This window comes from Arvicola amphibius, chromosome 10 (assembly GCF_903992535.2).
Source record: "Arvicola amphibius chromosome 10, mArvAmp1.2, whole genome shotgun sequence".
In the NCBI taxonomy this organism is placed as follows: domain Eukaryota; kingdom Metazoa; phylum Chordata; class Mammalia; order Rodentia; family Cricetidae; genus Arvicola; species Arvicola amphibius.
Window position 1 is genome coordinate 15,750,957 of NC_052056.1, and position 16,155 is coordinate 15,767,111.

The 16,155-nt window shown below is 33.8% G+C and overlaps 1 protein-coding gene across 2 annotated transcripts in view; it reads right to left on the minus strand.

The window, feature by feature from the left end:
• Ncam2 (neural cell adhesion molecule 2) overlaps positions 1–16,155 on the minus strand; it is a 406,325-nt gene that overhangs the window by 145,304 nt on the left and 244,866 nt on the right. For both annotated transcript variants that reach the window (XM_038345355.1, XM_038345357.1), the window contains exons 6-8: positions 11,889–12,006; positions 5,042–5,202; positions 2,027–2,172 (exon numbers count right to left, since the gene is read on the minus strand). In XM_038345355.1, coding sequence (XP_038201283.1) covers positions 2,027–2,172; positions 5,042–5,202; positions 11,889–12,006 — 425 coding nt within the window. The remainder of the gene's footprint in view (positions 1–2,026; positions 2,173–5,041; positions 5,203–11,888; positions 12,007–16,155) is intronic.

Consider the following 16,155-nt stretch of genomic DNA (forward strand, 5'->3'; position numbering starts at 1 on the left):
TCTCAGTCCAACCAATAAAATTGAATGTTCAATCAGGTGATAGGTGTCACACTTTATAAAGACCATTAGTAATCAAAATTCACTTGGCATAAGCTTTGCCACAAAAATTATTGACATGAGACAATGTACTTTTCACTTTGTTATTAAACTAGGAATTTAATACGTTATGATGATTTCTGTAAGTATGGAAATATTTTCATTAAATAATCCAAATGCTATTGGCAAAGCTGAGGGTATATCTGGCAAAAATGGAATTTAAAAATAATGGCCTGCCTTCCTAAAAGATAATTTCAATTATTCAATTTGTGTATTTTCTGTTGAGGAAACTAGGGAAACTTTCAGGAACGAGACATACTGATACATAGATAATAAGTAAGAATGCTTAAAATGGTGTTGGAGAAATATCATGATAGAAATTAGTTTAATGTCTTTGTCTATTGTATGAATTTGTATGAAAAATACATTTTTACATTTTCTTTTTTGACTCTAACTTAAGCTTTAAGAAATGCTTTCTTCAATAGTAATAGTACTTATCAAATCAGAAAACGAAGAGCTTTCTTTCCACAGCTACACTAGAAAAAAATCTGTGTGGCAGGTTTGAAACAGCTTAGAGCATAGCTGTTAGTATAAATATCAGATGTTTCTGTTTACTTGATGTACTTTACTGGTGGAATAACCAATAGAGACCTCATTATCAGCATGTACATATGAGAGTCTCAGTCAAAGGAAGAGATGGAGATAACATGGAGAAAAGAAGAATTTTTAGCTAGAAAAACAATAAGAATCAGTGAATTTGGTATATACAGAAACTCCTAAGAGGCTAATGATATGACTGTAATTACTTGAGTCATTCACAGAAATATGATAAACTGAAACCATTTATTACCATTTTAGATTATCTGATTATGTTTTCACTAATGTTGTCGACATTAGTGCATTTTAGATTTCCTTCCTCTTTCATACCAATCCCTATGTTTTTTTGAGATAGGACATTTTTAAGGAAAAGTCTGTAGTGCTTCTGAAAGATGATGGTGGTTATTAACAATTTATACTTTTATTTTTAATTGAACATATAAAACAAACCTAGTGAATGTACATGATTATTTTCTAAAGAGTTAAACACTGTTTAAAATGTCATCGAGAGGATACAGGAAAAAATGTCAACACATTTTTTCAAATGAGAAAAGAACTAAACTGACTTCCTTTCAAATTATGATTATAATATGCTGTTGAATACAACATGGTCAGGTGAAAGGACAGGAAGTCTATTGTAGACTAAGTAGTTACTAATTTTCCTATTATCACATTAGTAAGCCAAAGTGCTTTCACTAATTTTGTTTTTTATATATACATAAAATGTTGTATGAATTCATTTAAATTAGTCCAATACATATAACGCTACCAAAATATTTTTAGAGATGTTAAATACCTATTCCACTAATGCCATTACCCCTTCCTCTGTTTTTCTATTCTACATCATTTCTCTGTTTCTCGTGTATATTTAAATTATAATATGAGTAATTCTGAAAATTAGCAATAACAGAAACTCATGAAGCACAGTACACAGTAATACTTAAACTCTGTATAACCTCAATCCTTTGTCGTGAAAGCTCATCAAAATGCTGTATCTCTTTGTCCTGATACCTTTTTGTTAGAGATTTCATTACATGAATTCAGAAGCCTATGCATAAAAACGTACTTGAAAAGTAAAGGCTAAATAATTGCCACAGTTTTTAAGACTTTATTTATACAGAGAAGATTTAATATAAACTATCATTATGTTTTCTGGGGATTCAGTGTATACAAAAAACCCACAAAAGTCACTTTAAAAGTAATATTAATAACCTAGAACTTTTTAATTTGTAGAATATATTTTAGGTGATAGCAATTGACTTGATTTTCTCCCGTACAATCATTTTTAAACTGACTTTATGGCAGGTTTAATAAAGTAAGTCATTTATTTAATTTGTATAAGTTGGTAAGTTGTATACTTCTGTGTTGTTCCCTCTAGAAACAGCAGTATTACCTTATCACCTTCAGAAAATGTGGCGCCATCCACTGCTCTTTTCCAGGTGATTTCTGGAATGGGCTCGCCTTCTGCCTCACAGATGAGTGTGACATGGCCATGCTCAGATGTCGTCTCATTCTGAAGTTGTAATATATGCGGCTGTACTGTAAAAATTGTACATATTATTCAATTGATATTAGCCCAGAAAGGTTACTATTCACAATGAAAATTCCATACTAGATCACTACATATTGGAGTGGTATGAGATGACTAACTCCACAGCAGTTACAACTTACTTTCTAAAAATACCAAAAAAATGCAAATAGAAAAATCCTAGATAATACTGTTTACCTATTTTTATTATAATAATTAATGCAGATCCTTATAATCAGTATAAAACATAATTCATTTCAAATTTTGGCATTTTAATGTAACATTCTTTTATTCATTTCCTAAAGCCATAAAATTGACATCTCCTATTAAAGACACATATCTGTAAGCATACAAGCACATGTGAACACATTTATAGCATCTCTTTAGTCTTTTCTTGCATTTTAACATTTTAATGAGCTCAACAAAGTAGACAAATGATTACAGCTTATTTGATACCAAAGGTGTAGATTTAGAAATAATCATGAAATTTTCCATGACAAAAAGAGATGTTGAAACATTTTTCTGCACGCAATTACAAGTGACTAACTGGGAATGTAATTAACTTTAACATAGCTTTTGATCAGTGTTTCTCAACCTGTGAGTCATAAGCCCTTTGCGGGGTAGGGGGGATGAACAACCCTTTCACTGCTGCTGCATATCAGATATTCTGCATATTATATATTTGCATTATGATTCATGACAGCAGCAAAATTATGATTATGAAATAAAAACAAAAATAATTTTATGGGATGTCACCACAACATGAGGAAAAATGGTCACAGAATGAGAAAAGGTACTCTAAACATTAAACTATTTCTTCCCAACTATAATTCTATAGTACACAACATTAAGTATATTGGTAATGCATTTTCTTTATAATAAAATATACTCACTTTTACAATTTACATAACAGCACCATGTTTTAAAATGTGGAATTTGTGTTACCTGTCTGCCCTGGTTAATTTCTCTGGTGGTTTTGTTTTGTTTTTGTTGCTGCTGTTCTGCATTGATTTTATTAAGTTGACACAAACTAGAGTCATCTGAGAAGACAGGCCCTTAGTTGCTTCCACAAGACTGACCTGTAAACAAGCCTGAGGAACATTTTCTTATGGATGGTGACTGGGAGGAATCATCTCACTGTGGATGGGGTCACCCAAGGCATGTTATCCTAGCTTGTAGATGAAAGAAAGCTAAGCAAGCCAGTTAATCACTTCTACTTCCCCAGTTTTTAGTAATGTATTTAACTTTTTTAAAGCAGTGATATTTTTATTTAATTTTAGGTGTATTGGTGGTTTGGTGTGGGTGCATGTCTGTATACCACACCCAGGTAGTACCCAGTGAGGCCAGAAGGAGGGATCAGATAACATGGAACTAAGGTTACAAACAGTACTGAGGCACCTGGTGGGTACGAGAAACAGAACCCAGGCCTTTTGTAAAACTTGTTTAACATTAGTTGCCACAGTTTTTGAGCAATTTTCTCTGTAGTAGTCAAGATGATGAGAGTAAAATCAATATTTTTTACTAAGCTATATGCTCAGAAAGTTGCTTCAGGAAAGCAATATGTCTCTTGATCAATATGAATAATTCTTAAACAGTATCTTTTAAAGATGGTAAGACACTGCTTATAGCTACAGGGAAATGTTTATAAATTCAAGCCTTATACATGAGAAATTTTGAAGCTATTAATTGCAAAATTAATTCCAAAATATGTCCTTCAATGATTTATTAAGATATTCAGAGATGTATGATCTTTTTTTGTTTGTTTGTTTGTTTTTTGTTTTTTTGTTTTTCGAGACAGGGTTTCTCTGCAGCTTTTTTAGAGCCTGTCCTGGACCTAGCTCTTGTAGACCAGGCTGGCCTCGAACTCACAGAGATCTGCCCGCCTCTGCCTCCCGAGTGCTGGGATTAAAGGTGTGCGCCACCACCGCCCGGCTTGAGATGTATGATCTTTTTTTTTTTTTTTCTTTCTCATGGTTTATTTTTTTTATATTTAAAAATTTCCATCTCCTTCCCTCCTCCTCCCCCCTCCTTCCCCTCCTCCTCCCCCTTCCCTCCCCTCCTTCTCCCCCTTCCCTCCCCTCCCCTCCACCCATACCTCCCCTCCCTCCCTCTCAAGGCCAAGGAGCCATCAGGGTTCCCCACTCTATGCTAAGACCAAGGTCCTCCCAACTCCCCCCAGGTCCAGGAAGGTGATCGACCAAGCTGAGAAGGCTCCCACAGAGCCTGTCCATGAAGAACAATCAGAGCCCAGAGCCATTGTCCTTTGCTTCTCAGTCAGCCCCCTCTGTTGGCCACACTCAGAGAGACGGGTTTGGTCGCATGATCCATCAGTCCCATTCCAACTGGAGTTGGTGATCTCCCATTAGTTCTGTCCCACCGTCTCCATGAGTGAACGCACCCCTCTCGTTCCTGACTTTCTCCCTCATGTTCTCGCTATAGCTCATTACTCTTTTTACCGTTTGTCAATATCCTATGGAATTTTCATATTATTACATAATACTATCTAAAATTTTATTATTTAATCTTCATTGTTGAGATGAAGAAACAGTTTTTTTTTTTTTTTTTTTTTTTTTTTTTCTCATGGTTTATTTTTTTTTATATTTAAAAATTTCCATCTCCTTCCCTCCTCCTCCCCCCTCCCTCCCCTCCTTCTCCCCTTTCTCTCCCCTCCTTCTCCCCCTTCCCTCCCCTCCCCTCCACCCATACCTCCCCTCCCTCCCTCTCAAGGCCAAGGAGCCATCAGGGTTCCCCACTCTATGCTAAGACCAAGTTTTTTTAATATATGGAAAGTTTAGAGTTTCTATCCAATAGCAGAGCCAAGATTGGTTCTGATTTCCTTCCCTCCTAATGAATACTACATTACAGCATTGTAATACTTACCAAAGACTTGAAGGAAGGCCTGCTTTTCATCTTCTCCTGCCTTGTTTGTAGCTTTGCAGACATAAGAGCCACCATCTTTATTAATTATATTTCTGACCGTGAGCTCTGTATTACTGCCCTTTAAAATGTATTTTTCATTTTCTTCAATGAGCTTTCCATTCCTAAATAAAGAAATAATGAAAAAGTTGATATTCACATATCTAATAACATACAATTTTTTATGGCCAGTAAAACTAATTGTTATAATTCAGTCAAAAAAACATTTTTATTTTTCAAGTAAACTTAAGGCAAACATATAAAACAATACTTGATATTTAGTTTCATTTGGAGATAAAAATGACATTTTGAAGTTGAAATTTTAATATTAATCAAATAATGAAAATATATGACTTCAACTTATACAATATTATAAAATACTGTTTTTATTACTGGTTTTTAATTCACTTTGTACCTTATTAATTAGTTAATATACAATCATGTAACATGTTTATATACACATGTGGATGACATAAGCACAATTACTGTGAGAATTCCTTCAATTTCATAAGCAAAAATATAAATGTCATGAATTTATTTTCCATATAAGTATCATCAATAAAAATTAATGTAGTAGTAAAGAGAACGATTTTTTCTCATAGATATCAATAAATAATTATTATTTTCAAATTTATTTGTGCACTTCCTACAAAATTTATGTAGTTATAATAATAATGGCTATTAACATTTTTCTGTTATATTTTAAAAGCATAAAATAATTTAAGATTTCATTCCACATTATAAAATATCTTTATATATTCCTTTTACTTATATTTTTATTTCATTTTGCTTATTTTATTTTCCCTTTACTGTTCTGTGTATTTCTATTTCTAATTTATATTTGGTAATTTGTGAGCTGAATTAGTACTATGGCCCATTGACAGAATCTTTCTGTGGTGGAAAATATTATTATTTTTGTATCAGTTTAAATTTATATAAAAATTCTAGATGATTATTTTAAAATCCTTCCTACAAAGAAACACAGCAAGACTATTATATACCATTGAATCTTTCAACGTAATTATATTAATACATAAGTCACAGCAATAACGTCAGAGACATCACAGGCATTTTCAAAATACACACCTGAAATATAAGCAATGAAAATATGATTGAAATCTTCCTGTAGTTAGTGAATACTGTTTATGTGACCATAGAACTTGAGGGTGTAGATATGCAAATTAGAGAGCATGAAGACATAACAAAGAGTAAGCAGGAGAAAAGAGAATTGAAATAATGTTTTATGTTGTACCTCTAATTGCTAAACGAACCCATGAAATATTCTTTCTGTTTGGACCTGAGATGAATAGAATTTAAATACAGAAGATATTGCTTCAAAATGTCAACTACAATGGTAAAAAATGGAAGTAGAAAAATGCATATTTATATGCAAATTTAAATAATAGAAAAAAGATATAGAAATCTTCAAAAACTTATTCATAAAAAGTGGGTCATATGTATGAATATGTAGAGATAGCAACAATTTTGAAATAGAAATGGGTTACACATTTCTATGTCTATTATTTAAATGTACAGAATATTTACTAGCGTGCACTGAAATAGAAAAAAACAGTGAACTGGAAAATGTTATTAAATAATTTGTTAAATGGCAAATATTTAATATAATTAACAAACGATATAAAAAATTGAAGTTAAACATAACCACAGACTGAAAGAAAACAGCATCATTAGAAAAGATACTGTTTAGGAAAATAAATGCAAAGGACACAGAAAGAAAATAACAAAAATAGAAGCAATATTCACTGAAGCTAATGCAAATTAAAAGTTCATTATGTTTACAAATTGTACACACATACACACACACACAAACATACAGAGAGAGAGAGAGAGACAGAGAGACAAAGATAGAGAGACAGAGAGAGACAGAGAGACAGAGACAGACAGACAGAATGAAAAGGACATAGAACAGAAATGAATTGTGAAATTGTCAAGGCAAGAGAAGCAAGAACACTGAAGCAATACAGAAATTAAATATGTAACAAGGTTTAATGAATTATGCTAGACTTTTCCATGGAATTAAAGACCACAAACACATTTCTATATAAACATGTCATTAAAGACTGAATAATATAGAAATCACCTGAATAGCTCTTCATCACAACAAGAAAAAGCATTTATAGTACAACCTTTAGCCAAGAAAAGTGGTGAAAAGCTGGTTCAGCTAATTTGAATAAGAAACAACCAGGCTGACTTTTCAATTTTGCCACAAAATAGTACAGGGAGATATACTTCTTTACTGAAAGAGGTCATTTTGATTCTCAGCTGGAAGAACCTGGAATTGCCATCAAAACAAATCTTTGTGTATCTGTGAGGGAGTTTTTAGATTAAGGTTGTTAAAAGTGTAGCTGGTTAGTCCAACAGTACTATCCAAGTGCTGGAATTCTAATCAGAATAAAAAGGAAAAAGGTGCCTGGGCAGAAAAATTCAGAGCTGTCTGCTGATGCAATTGAATCAGGTGTTCTGTGTTCCTCTGCTATCCCTCAGTGGAAGGAAACCTCAAACTGTGAGCAATATTACTGTCTTCTCTTAATTATCTTTGTCAAAAATTCCTTCACAAAACAGAGTAGCCCTTTAACAATTCAAGCACAAAAATAGGATCACTGAGGATGCAGCGGCTATTAAATTATCAGCATCTTAATTCTCGTAATGCATAAGAAAGACATCAGAATCTGAATAGGAGAGTTTTGGGTTTTAATTTAATTTGTTTACTCATTTTATGTCCCAACCACAGTTTCCTCTCCTTCCTCTTTTCTTATCCCCCCACATCCAACAGAGGGCTGATCTAAAAAAGAAATGAATAGGGGAGTCTTCAAAGACTGCATTGTGGTATTTACTTTGAAAATCAATAGAATTCACCTAATTAATAGACTGAAAACCATAATCTATTGTATATTTTATTTTAAAATTTTCATATGATATATTTTGATATTATTCTTCCCTTCCCTAACTCTTCCTTGAATGTCTGAATCTTCCTACTCACCCAACTTCATTCTCTCTCTCTCTCTCTCTCTCTCTCTCTCTCTCTCTCTCTCTCTCTCTCTCTCTCTCTCTCTTAAAAACACACTCAGCAGCTTTGAGTGATATGAAAATATGCACTAAAAGAACATATTGAGGAAGGTTTACTCTACATTTGTGTTTTCTTCAGTTTACATGAAGTTATTGCTGTTTGCTTTTTGAAAATTATCACAATGTTCCAACTTTTGGCTCGTATATATTTTCTATATTTGCTTACATACAAAGCATGCTCCTGTCTCCATTTGAATGTTGGCTCCCTAACTCTTTAAGTGAACCAATTTGGAGATAGAGACTTCAGAAATCAAAGAAATAAAACAAGTTTGTGTTTGAATAAGTGACACCTGCATTTGATGGATAGTGTGAAGTCTGATTGACCATTGAGCTCCATAAATCCACATGGCATTTTTCCTCCTCTCCAGCACTGGTTTTACAAGTACAAAAGGACAAAAACATATCTGTTATGCAGATGGTATGGATAGAATTAAAGTTCTTATGTCTGTGCCATCTCTCTATCTCAAAGAACCTATGATCTAAAAAATAATAATAAAAAAAAAAGCCGCATTTATATGCAGTGGAAAAGCCGTGACAGGATAAAGTGAAGAAGTGGACATCAGGATGCAGGGAGATAGTCCTCATCAGCAACCAGTCTCATTGGTACCTTGAACTTCGATACCAGGCATGTAGAAATGTGGAGAAATACATTTCTGCTATTTTAGTCAGCTAATACATTGTGCTTTCTTACAGCAGCCTGTGGATTCTAACTCAGTGGGCTCCTATCATTTTACTTGTGTGTACCATCTCTGCTTAGCAGGTTGTCAGGATCCTTTAGTACATCTAACTACGCTTCCCAGTGTTTACAAGAATTTATTTTCAAAGTTTTGATGTGGTATATATACAGATAAATGGGATCAAATATAATTTTCAGGAAAATAAATATATCTCTACAAATGTTACAACAATGCAATCCTATTCACATAATACATTTTTTTGAAATCAGGCACCAAAAAATTGTTTGGATTCTAAGTATTCTCCATTATCACCAAGAAATGGTATTTGACGGCATACAGATGAAGAAATATAAACATTCTGGATTTGATTAATTTTAGCTCTTATGATAATTGTATTTCCAAAAAGTATAAAAAATAATTTTTGAGAAATTTAAGGACAGAAGTTAAATACCTCTAGGCATGTAATATCATTAGAGTCATGTTCTAGATAATTATTTGTTCTTGGGGATGAATGACATAGGAACTTTTCTATGACTCAATTAGATATACTATGAACTCAAGGGATTATTTGGAATCCAGCACTCACTGAGATACATGATTGCCTTGGGTTAATATGCTAATGTCTGATGGACAATCCCACTAAAATACTATTAACAAGAATTAAAATCTGCATAAATCAGTTCCATTCACCTTGTTTGTAGAAATGTTAAGCTTATTGAATACTACTATTATAAAATTATAAACAAGATAAAGATCTGAAATCTTATCAAAATTTGTTTAAATAGCAATGATGAATAGTTGTGGATATTGTTATTTTTAAACAAATTACAAAGCTTAAATATCGTGAATTTTATCTTTAACAGACTATAGCTATTAAGTTTCAAACCCAGGACAAACAGCAGAGGTGCTTATTTATCATATCAAAGTTTGACCTGGCCACCAGATTCTCCCAGCATCCCTCAGTCCCTACCCATTAGAGGATACAGCTTGCATAGCCCACTCTCTCCTCTGAATTCTCCAACACAGAGGCTCCTCTGTCTTCCTCCATAACTCATCCCTATATAATTTAGACATTTTGATTCCCCACCCCTTCTTCTTTGTACCTTTGGCATCTTGGCTGCTGCACCTGGTTCCCCTCTTTCCTGTCTCTCTCCCTTTTCTTCCACAATTTACACATGACCCAGATCAGTCTGTCTAAATACACTCTTCCAGATGTCCTTGCATTTTCTGGTGCTTTCCTACCATAAAATGTCTCCCCACTGTACCTAGGAGCAGTCATGTCCTTTCCTTTCTATTTCCTTTATTTCATTCAATACTAATTATTTTGATTTTCTTTTTACAGTTTATCATTTATAACAATTGTTAAAGATCTTAGTGTTCCTGCAATAAACTCCATAATTCTATTTTACATTTACTATATATGTGTGTGTGTATAAAATATTCAAGTATGCATATTTGTGAAGACATAGTATAATATAGGGTATCACATTCAGAAATGCATTTACTTCTTAATAGTATTTGTCATTGGGATCATCACTTATCCTAGAGTGGCTGGCCAGTGATCTTCTGTGATCCTAGTGTATCCACCTCTTTATCCTTAAATTTACAACAATACCAGCATGTCTGGAATATTCATATCGATATAATCTAACTCAGGATCACATGCTTATGAGGTAAGCACTTAAGTGACTAAGCCAAATACTTAGCCGCATAAACTGTGCTCTAATGCTTATGTACAAGATTGGCCTTTTTAAGCTTTATTGTCTTCAATTTATTCCTTTGAGCAACAGTCAATGACAATAGAGTACAATAAAATGATGCTTGGTGATAATGGAACCGCAGCACATTTGAAAACTTAAAGTAATAGGCAGAAGTAAACAATTAAAGAATAGTTTTTAGAATACATTATCCTTTATGAGTAATTTTTAAATTAAAAAAATAACTTCTTGAAATGTCATATATATATAATTATTTTATAATGTAGTAAAATAAAAAATATGCAGTTACTTTCATATAATAGTAAGTGATATTGCATCCAAACAATATGGTTGCTAAGAATGCTAAAACATCCATTTTAATACAGACTTTATTCCAGCAGCAAAACATAGACTCAATCAGTAACAAGGCTGCAGGGCTAACGTTGAACAGAAAATACCTCTGTAGCTACAGTAAGCAGTCTCTGTCAATCTTTCCCTAAGGGACATTACGACAAGCTCACATGCTGTACTCTTCGTCTATCCAATCTAATATACTTAGCCAGTAATTAATAGCACCTGAGGCAGGCAAGATGCCTCATTGAGTTAAAGTACTAACAAGTTTGGAAATCAAAGTTTATTCTAGTTTCCACTGTGAAAGGCAGGAACCAGATGTTGAAAGTTGTCCTTTGATATCCATAAATATGCTATGGTACATTCATACACAACATACACGCACATTCATACACAAGCACACTAATAGTCAATTATTTTTAGAACTTGTTTCATTATTTCTGTTATTTATGAGATATAAAACACTTATATCATTCCCTTAACCTTTTCTCCTTCTAAAGTCTCCTTGTTTGTTTTTCTTTTTATTTTATTAAAAATAGACTTTTTTCATACAATGTATTTTTATTTTGGTTTTCTTTTTTAAATTCCTCCAGGTCTTCCCTACTTCCCCTCTTATAATATTTCACAACCTTTCTTCCTCTTTCTCCTTAGAAAGCAAACAAGCATTTAAACAATGAAATAAAAAAGTCCAACTAGAATAGTAAAAAACAAATAGAAAAAAAGGGGCCAAAAAAGCTCTCTTCAAATCCATGATATCTTTTCTTATTAATTTCTGTTACATCTAGATACGTTTATGTATACATATGTTCCACAATAAAACCCACTCAGTCTATAAAATGTGACTTGCATGTCTGTTTTCAGAGATGATTCTTTGGTGTTAGATAATATATATTTTAAATGAACCTAGACAATGTTTGTTTCTATCTATATAAGTGTACTTTCAAATATTACTCTGTGAGCCCAAGAACACCACATAAAAGACATGGGTCCTTCACTTACCGAAACCAAGAGATGGTAGGATCTGGAGAGCCTGAGGCCCTGCACGTTAATGTCATCTCCTCTCCTCTCTCTGCGGTAGCATTGAAGGACTTCTGGGGCATCACAATGACTGGTGGAACTGAAGGACAAAGGACAGAGGAAAGAGTTGCAATCGTAATGCTGCACCAACAATATTTTGCCTCTGTCTTTTACTGCTTTGAATCTTCATTGTTGCCTTCTGTTTTCACAGAGAATTAAGGTCAGTGATATGTTTTCTTAGATATAATTGGATAATTCAACATGTTATTAGTTTAGTATTTCTCAACCTGTTAAACAATGAATTGTGTATTTTAGCGAACATATATAATGCAGGAAATATGTCTCACAAAAAGACACAGCAGCACTGACTTAATCCATACTGAAATCTACTTTTAGCATAAATGGATTTCCTATTTGGGTCCTTATTGGCCTATGTAATTCCACAGGCCATCATTCACTGTTTCAAGACAGGGCTTTCAAATTAGGTGTCAGACCATAATGTTCTTTCTGATTAACTACACTTAATTTCTTCAAACAACTATAAAACATTTTATGAAGAGAAACTGCTTCAGCTATAGAGTATGAAAATAGATTTTCATGAACAATTCAATTTTAAAATTAAGTTTCCTCAATTTCAAACTAATTACATTGCAAGACTGTACACGCTGCACATTCTGGTCATGGTAACTGTGGCTGAAGTGCAGTGTTTGCAATAAACAGGTCACAGACTTTAACAGTACCGCTTCAGTGTCAAAGGAAAGCCCGCGCTGGGACTCAGTGCTCATCTGCATGCACGTAAAGGGTATATGATAAATTACTACATATACAATAAATAAATACATTGATTACTCTCTCTCTATATATATATACATACATACATATATATATATACATACATACATATATATATATATATATATATATATATATATATATATATATATATATATATACAAATAGACAGGCAGTAGTTAGAGGTTTGATTACAATCGCATAATCACATATCTTCAGAGTAGTGCTCAGGTCAGCATTATAAAACATTGTCACAAGGAAAATAAGAGATATGCATTTTTTTTTGTTTTTTTACGACAGGATTTATTTGTAGCTTTGGAGCCTTTCCTGGAACTAGCTCTTTTAGACCAGGCTGGCCTCAAACTCACAGAGATCTGCCTGCCTCCTCCTCCCGAGTGCTGGAATTAAAGATGTGCACCACCACCGCCCAGCAAGATAATGAATCTCAGTAACTAAACACAGTACTTCACATGTTTGCCATTATGAGGGTTGATACACAGATCATAATCTTACATGGATATCATAATATTTATCATTAGAATCCCCAAAGATGGACTTATAGATATTAACTCTTAATTTGAAGGACTTATATATTTCACTCTCTATATCTCATTGCCTTCCTGTTATTATGGACAGAATAATTTTTTCAATACATAACCTACTACTGCAATGCTTTGTCTTGTAAGTGAATATCAAATGAGGCAGGAGATATCTTGTGCTGTCTTTATTTTAATTCTTTTTAAAAATATTACAACATAATATCAAGTTTCCTTTCCCTCTTCTCCTTTCCAATCCCCCACATACCTCTCCCCATATTTCTTCATATTTATGTCCTTTTGCCATTATTATTATATACATTTTTGTATACAATACTTATTTATTCCTAAATGTAACCTATTTAGTTCAAGTGTTACTTTTATGTGTGTTTTCACAGCTGTTTTGTAAGGGATAACTAATTGGTTCACCTTTTTTCTTGCTTTTCATATGTCTGTCCTATGTATTTTGCTCTTGCCTTAGAATTACACATGGAAATAGAATACTCTTTTTTTTTTCTTTTGGCAGGTTATCAGGTTTTGAGAATTCAGGAGTTTAACAGTCTTGTCATGTCCGGAAGGTATGTTATCTTGCCCAATCTATAACTTACAATTTTTCTGCCCTGTTCTTCTAGTTTTCCTGAGGCCTTGGGGGATAGATAGATATAGGATGGAAATGTCCCATATAGGATTGACTAAATTCTATGGTTACTTGGTATCTGTACTTCAAAGAGTGTTGGAGGCTATAATCAGCACCATTCATTGCAAATTGTAAGGGTAGTTGAAGGAATGGTTAAATTGTTTATATGGCAGCAACACATATTTTTAACACACTGCAGAAAGCAAACATTTTAGCAGAAATCCCTCTATTATGTTTCTATAGATAGAAACACTTCTGCACTATAAGAGAGTTTTCTAGTTCCCTCTCTGATGTTGTTGCTAACTGAAAAAGGCTGCTTAATATTTGCCATAATTTTATTTTCAGGAAAATTTCAAGGTTGGAAAAATATTACTGCTTATGTTTTACATAACACTGAAATTATTAAGAAAATGTTCATTCTTATATTACAGTGTAAACCAACAGGAGTGTAGTCTAACTAAAAATTTAATACCATGTTCTTAAGACCAATTACTAGGCTGCTCAGATTAATGTAACACCCACAAAACCAAGCGAAAAGTGTCTTGGGAATGGGATCTGAAGGGAAGAATAAACTGACTGACTCAGGCACGTTTTTCCTGCATTTTCTTTATTCCTTGGGGGAAGACAAAAGAAGGGAGAAGAACATAAGGGCATAAGGCTAAGGACAAAGCGTCAGACATAAGAACAAAGAATAGGGGTAAAGGCGTCAGGCATAAAGCATCAGAGGAAAGGGGGTAAGAAGAAGATTCAGGATAACGGCAAAGTGTAAGGCTAAGAGCAACGGTAAGGAATAAGGCATAGGGGTGAGGGATAAGAGCAAGGGTAAAAAGGAAACGTGATGTCCTATCCACAAAGCTCTCAGTTCATATAGGCATACAGACAAGTTAACAGTCCCATAGGCGGTGAAAATAGTATCAGGCATACATTTTCACAGAGTCACAAGAAGGCAGTGGATCTGGCAAGAACCCACCTTATGTCTCAGAGGGGGCATGGCTGTGAAGGTTGCCCTGCTGGCTAGCTATACTAACCTGCAGGGTTGGTTTGCATTAGCATCTAGCTGGTTGAGCTAAAATCTCTTCTGGGGAATCCTGCTTTTGATTCTGGCAGGGTGCCAAGGTGAGAACTTTTCTCTCTGAACCTAGTTTTAGCAACTCAGCCTTTTTCCTGTATAAACAACTAATTTCCTGTGTTATGATCTTATGTTAGTTGAAAGCAAGGTGAAAGGTTAATGTATAATATTAATGCCCTGTTAATTCCGAGCAGAAGACCAGTAGATTACAGCTTTCTGCATCTGCTGGTAGAGTAGACTACCTCCTATATGAGGCTTATTTCTTGTCAGTGAGTATTATTAATAAAGAAAATGTGTGAGAGACTATTTTGATGTAGATTTTGGCTATGAGAACAAGGATTTGACTGAATCATTTTCACACCATGGCATTATGGTGTGTGGGGAGGTGTCTCTTTGCTCTACAGGAAAAATAGATTTAAACACTGTTGGGATGCTATAGAAGAGAGGAATGGCATGATTTCACAAGATTTTTTTTTCAAAATTGACAGTGATTTATCCAAAGGACAGATGTGTCCATAGCTCTGCAAAAATGGGTTCTCCAGGTGGTGTGCACGTATTCACTTGCTGTGGATAGTTAAATAGATCTGTCAGTTGTACATTCACTGTATACTACATTTGGGCTCACCACAAATTTTATTAAACATTATGGGCTCACAAATTATAATATTAATTTTGTGTTCTTATTGCTAGCTGTTTTCATGGTATTAATCTATAAAGTAGGTTTTTTGTCTTTATTGATGCTTAGGATTCTATGACATTTCACAAACATTATACAAAAAATTGTGAAGTTTTATTTCTTGTAACAAAAAGTGCTGTTCCTCATTCCTGCCCTACAGAAATGAGTTGGCATAGGTAGAAATACAAAGAAAACGGTCTGGGGATTACTGAAGAACACATCCCTCTGTAGTTGGCCACTGACTTTCTGATGCATATCCAGCCATTATTATCTACTGTGGACAAGAAGAACAACAGGGATAATTTTCATCTGGCCTCAATTGTTCTGAGCTCCATTACATAAAACTTGAATCTGTGGTTAATGGATAATTTTCATGAATTTACAAAAGATTTAGGAAATAGGGAGCATTGTTTCTATAGGAATAACCTTGCACTGACTTTTAAATTTATGCCCCCTGTTCTTTGATATGTAAGGGTATTTTCATAGGTGGGGAGCTGGAAATTAGACAGGATGGAAGTATTGATGAAGGCAAGGGAAAT